General features: G+C 38.8%; 1 protein-coding gene across 2 annotated transcripts in view; it reads right to left on the minus strand.

The window, feature by feature from the left end:
• Window positions 1-12,933, minus strand: part of TAOK1 (TAO kinase 1) — an 86,655-nt gene that overhangs the window by 17,559 nt on the left and 56,163 nt on the right. For both annotated transcript variants that reach the window (XM_084749193.1, XM_084749192.1), the window contains 3 exons: window positions 9,793-10,029; window positions 5,668-5,796; window positions 3,891-4,094 (listed from right to left, as the gene is read on the minus strand). In XM_084749193.1, coding sequence (XP_084605319.1) covers window positions 3,891-4,094; window positions 5,668-5,796; window positions 9,793-10,029 — 570 coding nt within the window. The remainder of the gene's footprint in view (window positions 1-3,890; window positions 4,095-5,667; window positions 5,797-9,792; window positions 10,030-12,933) is intronic.

Consider the following 12,933-nt stretch of genomic DNA (forward strand, 5'->3'; position numbering starts at 1 on the left):
CCCAGCACTCAGGGAGGCCAGCCTGGTCTACAAAGTGAGTCCACGACAGTCAAGGCTACACAGAGAAACACTGTCTTGAAAAAACCAAAACCAATCAACAATAACAACAACAAAAAACAAACCTCAAAAACAAAAACAAAAACAGGGGCTGGAGAGATGACTCAAAGGTTAAGAGCACTGTCTGCTCTTCCAAAGGTCCTGAGTTCAATTCCCAGTAACCATATGGTAGTACACAATTATCTATAATGTGATCTGATGCCCTCTTCTGGCCTGCAGGTATACATGCAAGCAGAACATTGTATACATAATAAATAAGTAAATCTTAAAATTAAAAAACAAACAAAAAACAAGTTCCACCTCAGCCAGCAAAGGACTTTTTTTGTTTTGTTTTGTTTTGTTTTACTGAAAGCTACCACTTTGTGATACAATTTTCAACAATTTCTACATGACTAGTCATTTAAGCTGGTTCTTTTTTTTTTTTTTTTAAACAAAAGGCATCAACAAATGTCTTACTATGTTATATCATATATTCTACAGGTTTGAACTCACAACATACATATGATGATTGGCAAACATTTATATGCATATTTTCTTATGTGTGTGCGTGCATGCACAAGCACCATGTGTTTGGGTGTCCTCAAAGAGCAGAAGGTGTCAGATTGCCGGCAGCTAGAGTCACAACTGTCATGAGCTGCCTACTTAGTGCTGGGAACTGAATTCGGGTCCTCTGGAGGTCAGAGAGCTCTCTTAACCACTGACCCATCATCACTCTAGTTCCTCAGTGCTTATTTTTTAAAAGCTATAGCTCATCCTGGTGGTGGCAGCACAAACCTCTGACCCCAGCACTAGGGAGGCAGAGCATGCAGATCTGTGAGTTGCTCCTGGACAGCCAAGCCTACATGGAGAGAAACCCTGTCTTGAAAAACAACAAGCTACAGTTCAATCATTTGCTCCTAGAATGATACTATCAATGCCCATTAATAACTAGGCCTACATCTAAGACTGGATATCTAAGACTGGATATTAAGTTTTTTCCTATCAATATAATTTTAAATTTAAATCTAATCAGTATAACATTAAATTTGAAATTCTTTTTTTTGTTTTTAAGACAAGGGCTCACTATGTAGTCTTGGAACTCTGCCTGCCTCTACCTCCCAACTGCTGGTCCAACATGCCCAGTTAAGTTCAAATGCCCTGAATTTTTTTTAAAGAAGTTACTCTAAATTACATGTATGCATGTCTGTGTGTAGTATAGGCACTTGGGCACAGTTGCTGAGGCCAGATGTATCAGATCTCCCTTGGAGCTGGAGATACAGGCAATTAGTTGTAAGGGCCCTGATGTGAGTGCTGAGAACTGAATTCTGTTCCCTACGGGAGCAGTCTGTGCTTTTATGTGCTGAGCCATCTCTCCAGACCCTAAATTTCTTCAGTGAATATAAAGCATTATACTATAAGTGTAACTTACTTCTTCTTGTGTGTGTGTGTGTGTGTAACTTACTTCTATTCTTTTTTTATTATTAATATTTTTGGGGGGGGTTATTTTTTCAAGACAGGGTTTCTTTTGTAGTCCTTGCTGTCCTGGACTCGCTTTGTACGCCAGGCTGGCCTCGAACTCACAGAGATCCACCTGCCTCTGCCTCCCTAGTGGTGGGATTAAAGGCATCTGCCACCAAGCCCGGCTTATTAAGATTTTTTATTTATTATTGCGTATACAGTGCTCTGCCTGCATACACCTGCAGGCCATAAGAGGGCATCAGATCCCAGTATAGATGGTTGTGAGCCACCATGTGGTTGCTGGGAATTGAACTCAGGACCTCTGGAAGAGCAGGCAGTGCCCCTAACCTCTGAGCCACCTCTCCAGCCCTTTACTTCTATTCTTTGAAATGAATTTATCTATGTTTACAAGACATCTTGCTAAAGAAGAAAAAATTTTAAGGCAAAACTGGAGTTGGTGGCATAAGCTTTTAATGCAAGTACCTGGGTAGCAAAGACAGGCAGATCTCACCATCTCAAGATGTCTCAAGGGTAAGGGTGCCTGCCTGTCTAGCTTCAAGTGCAGTCTCCAAACCACAAGGTAGAAGGGCACAACTAACTCCTCCAAGTAGTCCTCTAACCTCTGTATATGCATATGGGCACACCCAAAACTACAAAAACGCACACACAAAAAAGGCTTGCAATACTTGCCCAAGTAATAATTAACATTATTATTAAAAAGTGTTAAATGGCTTGGGAGACAGAGGCAGGTCGATGATCTCTTGAGTTCAAGGCCAGCCTAGTGTACACAGTGACTTCTAGAACAACCAGAGCTACACAGAGAAACCCTGACTTAAAAAAAGTAAAGTGTTAAATGGTAATATAGACCTCATGGTACCCATTCCCGATCAGAGAAGCAGAGAGGTAAGGGTTGCCAAATTAATTTTCTCATATTCAAAATGTAGTATTTTTGTCATTCACGTATTATTGAGTTATTTATTGAATGCCTACTATAGACTATATATTGAGCAATTGAAGAACTGAACAATATCTGTCAGTTTATACAAAGTCACTTTTTAAAAAACTTTTTTGTTGTTAAAGATTTATTTACTTATTACTTATACAGTATTCTGCCTGCATGTACACCTGCACACCAGAAGAGGGCACCAGATCTCATTATAGATGGTTGTGAGCCACCATGTGGGTGCTGGGAATTGAACTCAGGACCTTTGGAAGAGCAGCAGACGGTGCTTTTAACCTCTGAGCCATCTCGTCAGGCCACAAAGTAAGTTCTAATGATGGAGACAGAAACACTTTACTTCCAAGATGTGTTTGTGGATGTGTTGTTGTTGTTGTTGTTGTTTTTAAGATTTATTTATTATTTATACAGTATTCTGCCCACACGTGTGCCTGTCCACAAGAAGGCACCAGATCTCATTACAGGTGGTTGTGAGCCACCATGTGGTTGCTGGGAATTGAACTCGGGACCCTCGGGAGAGCAGCTGGTGCTTTTAAACCTCTGAGCCATCTCTCCAGCCCTGTGGATGTGTTGTTAAGCACTGTGTCTTCATGTGAACTTAAGAGTGAGAAAATCAGAATTTTTTTTTCTTTTGGTTTTTTTTCAAGATAGGGTTTCCTTGAACTCACAAATCACTTGCCTCTGCCTCCCTGAGTGCTGGGATTACAGACGTAGGACACTGCCCCTGGCTAAAGCAGGGCATTTCAAAGATTTATTAATTGTCATTTCAGTGCATTGGTGTTTTGCCTGCATGTATGTCTGAAGGTGCCCGATCCCCTAGGATTGGAGCCACAGACATTTGTGAGTGGCTATGTGGGTGCTGGGAATTGAACTTGGGTCCTCTGGAAGGGCAGCCAGCGCTCTTCCTTACTGAACCATCTCTCTAGCCCCAGCAGAACACTTTTAGAAGTAGAAGGAACTGGCACCCAAAGGACATTTTTCTCAGGCACCTATCACTGGGAAAAAGAGGTTTTGTGAACATTTGCATAATAGTGATTCAGATAAATATACATATAAAAGCAGAAAATTTGAAGTAACTGAACAATTATAATTTCTCTTTTCTCTCTACATGGAACTTTCTATGTAGACCAGACTGACCTCCAACTCAGAAATATACAATTGCGTCTAATTCCCAAGTGCTAGGATTAAAGGCGTGTGCCACCACTACCCAGCAAGACTCACAATCTTCAAAAAAGATTCATCGATGAAGAATTTTACTAGAACAAGCAGAAGGCTGAGGTAGGAGTTATCATAAAGTTTAAGACCAGCTTGACTTAATAGTGAGTTTTAGGCCAGCATGGCTTGGACTAAGGCCCTGCCTAAAACAAACAAACAAAAATTTCCAATTTCTAGCACTGATTTATTTATTTTAATGTTGACATCATCCAAACGGACGTACCTCCCTGACAAGGTCCTGTTCCAAATTATGTCGTCCAAGTAACATCCTTCTCTTGAAGCGCCGACATTCTAGCTCTAGATACTGCCTTTGACGTCTGAGAAGATTTGCTTCTTCTTCTGCCTGGAAATGTTGTATATTCTCCTTCTGCTTTGAAAGCCATTCCTGCTTTTCCTTTTTAGGTGTGCTCTGGTTTTCATTCAGCTCCTGGAAATAAAAACAACCAGAAAAAAAAAATAACTATATGAATGTATAATATAACAGCACATTTCATTAGTAATGTTTTGAGTTTTGTTACTGCTGTTACTATGTAGTGCAGGCTGGTCTTGAATTTACAACACTCCTATTTAGCCTGTTTGGTAGAATTATGTAGGTATGACTCCTTATGACTGGCTATGGTAAATTTACTTATTTACTTTTTGCAGGGAAGGGAACATAATGTAAGGTCTTGAACATGTTGGAAGTTACATTCCCTATCCATTGTATGGTAAGCTTAAAAGTACTTAATTGTGTTCCTTTTTTTTTCTTTTTAAGATTTTATTTATTTATTATTATGTATACAGTGCTCTATCTGCATGCACACCTGCAGGCCAGAACAGGGCATCAGATCACATTATAAATGGTTGTGAGCCACATGTGGTTGCTGGGAATTGAACTCAGGACCTCTGAAAGAGCAGTCAGAGCTCTTAACCTCTGAGCCACCTCTCCAGCCCATGTTTCTTTCTAATAGGAGCTCAACAGACCTACAAAAGGTAGGTAATATGCGTCTATATACACTGTAATACATAAATAACTTTAGGTTTGTACAACTTCATTTTATGGCTCTTGGCTTTAAATCACAGATTGACTGGTTAATATTTTTTAAAACTTCCAAAAGGAGACAGGAGTATCAGCAAGTTTTTTAAAAATGTCTTATTTTTAATTGGAATTAAGAAGAAAATATAGTTAAGAATCATTTTAACCACTTTGTTTTTCAAGATTCTCAAAATTTCTTTAATGGAAGTACATTCATATTGGGCAAAACTGAAAAGAGAAGTCAAATAATATTACTCAAAAAATTAAACCCAAGATGCTAATTACTAATACTAGTATAATTTTAACCTAAAAGTATTAACACTATACAGAATATCAATGAGGCATCTTTCTCAGCTATAAAACCTTATCTTAGCCGGGCGGTGGTGGTGCACGCCTTTAATCCCAGCACTTGGGAGGCAGAGGCAGGTGGATCACTGTGAGTTCGAGGCCAGCCTGGTCTACAAAGTGAGTCCAGGACAGTTAAGGCTACACAGAGAAACCCTGTCTTGAAAAACCAAAAAACAAAACAAAACAAAACAAAACAAACAAACAAACAAAACCTTATCTTTCTTTTCCCTGTTATTCAAGAAAGAAATCAATTCTTTATACCTTTATTTTATGAAACATGAGAACATATAAAAACAAACAGCACAAAATCTAAAAGTATTCTTCTATGTGATTGTTTTTTAGACAGGATATTGTTATATAGTTCAGGCTGATGTCCTACTCACATCCCCTGCCTGCCTCAGACTCCTGATTACAGGTGTACAACAACCATGCCTGGACCAAGGGGATGATTCTGCTTAGCTCCTACTCAACTGGAAAACTAAGTAAAAGATAGATGTGTAATCAATTATAATTAATGCCTTTATGTAAACAGATATATAATTTGTGGCTACAAATAAGTCTTTATGCTATTGAGTACAGAACCATTAAACTCAACTAACAGCAGAAAAACATTAAGAATTTTTTGTAAGAAAAGTACCTCTTTAAGCTGCTCTTTTCGAAGTTTATACTCTCTTTTTTGGGACTCCAAAAAGCTATTTAGTTCTTTCTTCTGTTGAGCCTGAATGTGTTGCTGGAATTTTTTCTCCTCATTGGCCATCACTTTAGCCTATATAGAATTAAAAAAAATAAACAAATCAAATTAGTTAAGTAGATAAACTTTTTTTAAGCAGATAAATTTAAAGCATCCACTTAATACCTATCACTATGGATACTTAAAAAAAAAAGAAGAAAAACAAAATAAAACAAGCAAACTACATACAAAAAAACCAGAAGCATCAAAAAACAACAAAATAACCTAACCAGTTCATCTTCATTTCAATATCAGTAGAGTGAAAAAGAATTTTGATGTATTTATTGGAGGAAAATGTTTTCTCTGTTTTTTTGTTTTTTGACACAGGGTTTTCTCTGTGTAGCCCTGGCTGTCCTGGACTCACTTTGTAGACCAGGCTGGCCTCAAACTCACAGCAATCTGGCCTGTCTCTGCCTCCCAAGTGCTGGGATTAAAGGCGTGCACCACCATGCCCAGCTGTTTTTGTTTTTTTTAAAGATCTCCAATTACATTTTCTTTTTAAAAAAGATTTATTTATTATATATACAACATTCTGCCTGCATACCAGAAGAGAACACCAGATCACATAAGTGGTTGTGAGCCACCATGTAGTTGCTGGGAATTGAACTCATGACCTTCCGAAGAGCAGTCAGTGCTCTTAAACTCTGAGCTATTTCTCCAGCCTTGTTTTCCCTGTTTTATTTCATAAGAACATCTATTCCCTTTAATGAATAAAAATCAAACACATTTATTTTCAAACATATACTAATTACTTGAAAAATAGTTTAAATTATGTGTGTGCGTGTCTTTGAATAGGTATGTGCTACGTGCATAAGCCAGAGGAGTCAGATCCCCTGGTGCTGAAGTTACCACTATTGTGAGCCACCTGATGTGGGTGCTGGACACTGACCTTAGAACCTGTAGAGAACATGCTCTTAAATTCGAGCCATCTCTCCAGCCTTATAAACTAAGCCTTTTAACCTGAGTTAATTTATATATTAAAAAATGAGATAGATTCATCTTCAAATTAGATCCTTACCTGTACCTCATATTAAAATGAATGTTAAATATTACAAGTGTAGCAATTATAATTTGGATGGAGTGTGTGTTATTTGAGTATGCATGAGTGAGTGTGCACAAGTTGAGGCTAGACGTTGATTTTGGTATCTTCCTTAACCAATCCATATTTTCTGAGACTCTCACTGAGACTCTCAATCAGCTAAAGTAGCCATAATATTTTGCTGCAAAGTCACTCTGTTTCCTAGATGTACATTTTAAACTTTTTCCCCCCCTAGAGTACAGGGGAAAATCTTGAGCCTAGCATATGCTAGGAAGTTCAGTATCACCTGCAGTGACCTCTTATCTCCAGATCTTTTTCCAAAAAAAATTGAGTGGCACGCATCTGTAATCCCAACACTGTGAATGTGAGGCCAGTCTGGTCTAAAGAGAGAGTTCCAGGACAGCCAGGGGTATAGGGAAAAACCCTGTCTTGAAACACACACACAAACTAGGCCTTACTGTGTGACTTAGGTTATCTATAAACTTGCTTGCTATGTATGTAGTTCCAACTAGCTTTCCTTCAACTTTCAATCCTGTCTCGGGCTCTCTAATATGCTGGGGTTACAATTATGTGCAATGACACCTGGCTAAACCAATTTTAGTTATTTACTTATTTTGAAGATAGGGTCTAGGCACACATATTTAGTCCCAGCACTCAGGAGGCAGAGATAGGCGAATTGTTATATGAGTTCGAGGCAAGTCTGGTCTACAAAAAGAATCCAGGAAAGCCAGGACTACCCAGAGAGACCTTGTCATGAAAAACAAACAACCAACCACCCCCCAAGATAGGGTCTTACTGTGTAGTACTGGCTAGATCAGATGGCCACAAACTTGCCTGCCTCCACCTAGCCTGAACAAATTTTTTCCCCTTAAAGACAGGATTTTTCTGTGAAACAGCCCTAGTGTGCACCACCACACCAGGTCTGAAATCATATAAATAAATAAAAAAGTAAGTAAGTAAAATTTGAGGGGGCAGGATTTTTCTGTGTAGTCCTAGCTGTCCTGGGCTACTCACTCTGCAAAACAGGCTGTTCTAAAACTCAGAGATCTGCCTGTCTCTGCCTCTTAGTGCTGGGATTAAAAGTATATACCACCACCACCACCACTTAGCTCAGAATCAGTTTTTAATCACAATGCAAATCCTATTTAATGAGTTGCTTTCCAATATATGTCACTATCTACCACTTCTCAAGGTAATACTCATTTTCTCAACACTTAACAGGAAGCTAAATATTTGTATATTACTTCATAAAATTATATCAAAATCAAGTACTATTATTTATACTTTTGCATATGCTGTCAATATCCTAATAGTCTTCCTTTTTTCCCTTTTTTTGGCTATGGGAGGAAAATCCAGTAGCTGTAAAAAATTTTCAATGTAGGCAAGGTGATACATTTCCCCACCCCCAAAAAAGGTTATGTATAGGTGTCTATGTCACACATGTGTGGGTACTCTAGGAAGCCAGAAGAGAGTGCTGGTTCCTCTGCAGCTGAGGTTAGAGGGAGGCTGTGAAACATCTGGCATGAGTGTTGAAAAATGAGCTCAGATACTTGCAACCTGAAAGTATGTGGCTCTTAACCAGTGAGCCAACTTTCCAGTGTTGGCTGGACATAATTTGATGAGGCTGTATGAAATTACTAAACTTATATTCTACTTCATAAGTGTGACTAGTGAAGTGAAATTAATGAGACAACAAAAACATCATAGTAAAAGATTTCACTTAATAAGAATACTAAAAATTACTTCTGACACCACATATATACTGATTTGTAAGTAATGGAATGGTTTAATCTGAAATTCTCTATCTCCAATCTCAAATATTCTTTGTGGTGTGCTCTGGTGATTCCCTGTTTCTGCTTCTTGTGTGCTGAGATCACACATGGGCTGCCATACTGTCCAGTCCTTAGACATTTATGTGACAAGTCCTTTATCCCTGAGCTATTTCTTGTTTGTTTGTTTTACTCTGTGTAGTCCTCCTGGCTGTCCTGGAACTCACTCTGTAGACAAGACTGGCCTTGAACTCACAGAGATCTGCCTGCTCCTGCCTGTGCTGGGATCAAAGGCATGGGCTACCACGCCCAGCACTCTGAGCCATGTCTGTTACATAAGCATAACAGCATTCTGTTACTTAAGTTTAACGAAGACCTCGAAAACATAAAAAAAGAGAATGAGAAATAACTTTTTGAAGCCTAACTCACCTACATATAGGTGATTTCTCAAAATTCTTAGATAACCTCAGGATAACAAAACTCTGGAATAGATGAATAGCCCATTATGAAACTGTAACACTCTCAAGTATCAAGGAATGATAGACTACCAGCTCCCAGAACCACTACTTAAAAATTCAAACACATCAAACTTTCAGAGTCAAAATGCAGATTCAGGCAGGCGACTTTTTTTTTTTTTTTTTTTTTGGAGACACGGTTTCTCTGTGTAGCCTTGGCTGTCCTGGACTCACTTTGTAGACCAGGCTGGCCTCAAACTCACAGCGATCTGCCTGCCTCTGCCTCCCAGAATGATAGGATTACAGGTGTGCGCCACCACTCTCAGCTTAGTAGAGGCAAGTGGATCTCTGTGTCTTTGAGGCCAGCCTGGTTTACAAAGTGAGACCACAACAGCCATGGCTGTTACAAACAGAAACCCTCTCTTGAATACTGCGCACACCCAAAGCAGTATAAATTCATTTATAAAACTAATAAGAGAGAGCCAGGCGTGGTGGTGCACGCCTTTAATCCTAGCACTCGGGAGGCAGAGGCAGGCAGATGGCTAACACAGAGAAAAGAAAGAAAGAAAAGAAAGAAAGAAAGAAAGAAAGAAAGAAAGAAAGAAAGAGGAATAATTTTTAATAGAAAGCTAGATGAGTGCTTCTCTTTCCTGGATCAATTCACTTACTTCCTAGGGCTAGATACTTTAAACATCAATATGCTAATCTGAGTAATTCAGAGACAAACACGGAGTAAAAGAAAATAAATTAATAATATTGAATTGGTCACCTCTTTTTCCATAGCAGCTTGATGTTTCTTGATAAGTTTCTCCATCTCTGCAGCAAAATTGTTACGCTGAGTTTCAAGATCTTTGTCTAATCTGAGACGGTGTTCATCCATCTCCGCCTTTAGTTTATTTTCCAGAGTCATCAGCTGCTTTTGATGCTGTCGCCTCATGCGTTTATAACCAGACATCTGCTCTCTAAGTTCAGAGTCCTGCTCGTGCTCTTGCATCTGCCTTGTAACCTAGACATACAATTGAGGAGAAAAAAAGGTAAGACAGCAAAACAATTTTCTTCCCAGAGCATTTAGAAAGCTGAGGTGGTATAGGCCTGCAATACTAGCATTTGGTTGTTTAAGAAATAAATTGCCAAGAGTTCAAGTCTAGACTGGTAGTACTACTACATATAACGAACGTAAGGTCAAACCAAGACTTTTATACCACAATATTCTGTCACTACTAAACAAAACAGTAATGATAAAGCATTCTGAACATTACTTATGGAGGTTATTACCCTAACAGATTATATGAACAGTTTAAAACTAAATTTCTAGCAGGTCCTTTAAAGAAACAGATAAGCCAATTTTAAAACATATATAAGAATAGCAAAATATTATTGAGAAAAGTAAAGCAGGAAAACGAGCATTATACTAATCAAGAGAGTATGATATTAGCATAAGGCTAGCTAAATGAATCAAGAAACAAAACAGCTGGGCATGGTGGCACACAACTTTAATCCCAGCACTCGGGAGGCAGAGGTAGGAGGGTCTCTGTGAGCTGGAGGCCAGCCTGGTCTACAAAGTGAGTCCAGACCAACCAAGGCTACACTGAGAAACCCTGTCTCGAAAGACCAATAAAACAAAACAAAAGAAACAAAACAAAGAGGTGGGGCATGGCAGCACACACCTTTGACCCCAATGCTCAGAAAGGAGATGATGGTAAATCTCTGAGTTCAAGGCCACCACCCTGCTCTACAAAGTGAGTTCTAGGACAGCCAGAGTTACATAGAGAAACTCTATCTCAAAAGACTCAGGGGAGGGGCAGGCAATGGTACAGAAACACACCTGCACACAGAAGCCTAAAGCCTCAATTACTTGAAAAATCTGAAGTGAAAGATCACTATACTGAAGAGTTCAAGACCAGCCTGAGTAAGAGATTGAATCACCATCTAAAAAAATTACCAACAAAAACACAAACCAGGGAGAAATGAACTTGAACTAAATGAAACTAGAGCTACGGTTATGAGCTGCCACGTGTTTGCTGGGAGCTGAATCCCAGTGCTCTGGAAGAATAGCCTCTTACATGTTGAGCCATCGCTCCAGTTCTAAGAAAGTATTTCTAACAAACTTATAAAAAGCTGGCTCTCAACATAAAAACAAATAAACAAAACACAAGCAAACAAAAACCCTACCTTAACCTTCTCTATCATCATTTTGCATTAAAAAGTAGAAGAAAAGGGATGCTAAGCAAGCAAGAGAAACAGATTTAAACTCCAGAACCCATGTATAAAAAGCGTGGCATGATAGTATATCCCTATAATTTAAGTGTTGCAGAGGCAAAGGCAGGGAGGTCCCTGAAGCTTGTTAGCGCTCTAGTCTGGTCAAATTGGCAAACTCCAGGTTCAGTAATAGACTTTGCTTCAAAAACAAACACAAACAAAAGAACAAAACAAAACACCCCAGAAGGACCATTTGGGGGTAAATGTAAATGTAAAATCTACAACTGTAAAGAAAAAGGAAACAAAGACTTTCTACAAGACCTATTGCTTTATAGTCTATTTTTTCAAGATTTATTTTTTGTTTTTCAAGATAGTGCTCTCTGTGTAGCTTTGGCTGTCCTGGACTATTTTAATTAAGAATAATTTATTTTATGAATATTAGTTTTTGCCTGAATGTGTGCCTCTGTGCACCACAGGCATGCAATGCCCTCAGGAGGCGTTCAATCCCCTGGAAGTGAAGTTAGAGACTATTATAAGATACCATGTGGGCGCTAGGAACCAAATATGGGTAGGTCCTCCTGAAGGATGGGTAGTGTTTTTTAACTCCAGAGTCTCTAAACTTTTTAAAATTATGTGTGTGTGGAGGTGGTATGTGTACATTCAGGTGTTCAAGGAGACCAGAGGTGTGAGCTAGTTACAGTCACTTATGATTGATAAGGTGGTGGGAACTAAACTCAGGACCTCTGCAAGGTGAGTACACACTCTTAACTGCTGTAACATCTCTCCAGCCCATTCTACCTTTAAGTAGACAAATACTTCTTGGGTGGGTCAAAAAACACTGACCATAAAGAAGAGTAAAGATATGTTTATAGGGGCTGGAGAGATGGCTCGGAGGTTGAGAGCAGTGACTGCTCTTCCAAAGGTCATGAGTTCAATTCCCGGCAACCACATGGTAGCTCATAACCATCTATAATGAGATCTGGTGTCCTCTTCTGGCTTGCAGGCAGGATATTGTATACATAATAAATAAAGAAATCTTAAAAAAAAAAAAAAAGATATTGTTTATATGATTTAAAAATTGAAATAAAAGCATTTTCATTTACTTTGTATGTGTATATAGGGAAGTTCATGCCATATCATGTTTGTGCTGCTCTTTTACCTACCCATGAGTATAAAGAAAACTTTCTGACATGACAGAAATTAGACAGCCTATGTTGTGCAAGGGTTAATATAGTTCAGGAGTATATAATTATAAAAATCTTGAACTACGTAAGATCTATGTAATCTACTACACACAGGCAGAAGGAAGACTGAGATATTATAAAAAATATTTATAATGAACTTGAATTACAAATGGTCGTGATGCATCAAATGAATGCTGGGAATTGAACACAGGTCCCTGGGAAGAGTAGCCAGTACTTTCAGCTGCTTAGCCATTTCTCCAGCCCCACTTTAGGCTTTTTTTAAACTTACAGTGTAAAAGTAGCTTTAACTAATTAAAGGGAGTCAAAACTGAGGAAAGAAGAAATTGACATTTAATGTGTATAAGGTTACCAAGAGATTTTCCTGGAGGCTGGAGAGACAGCTCAGCGGTTACAGGCACTGGCTACTCTCCTGGAGAAGCCAGGTTTAATTCTTAGTACCTATATGGTAGCTCACAACCACCTTAACTCCAGCTCTAGGGGATCGAACATGCTCACACATAGGCAAA

The sequence above is a fragment of the Acomys minous genome (assembly GCF_964271855.1).
Source record: "Acomys minous genome assembly, chromosome: 12".
In the NCBI taxonomy this organism is placed as follows: domain Eukaryota; kingdom Metazoa; phylum Chordata; class Mammalia; order Rodentia; family Muridae; genus Acomys; species Acomys minous.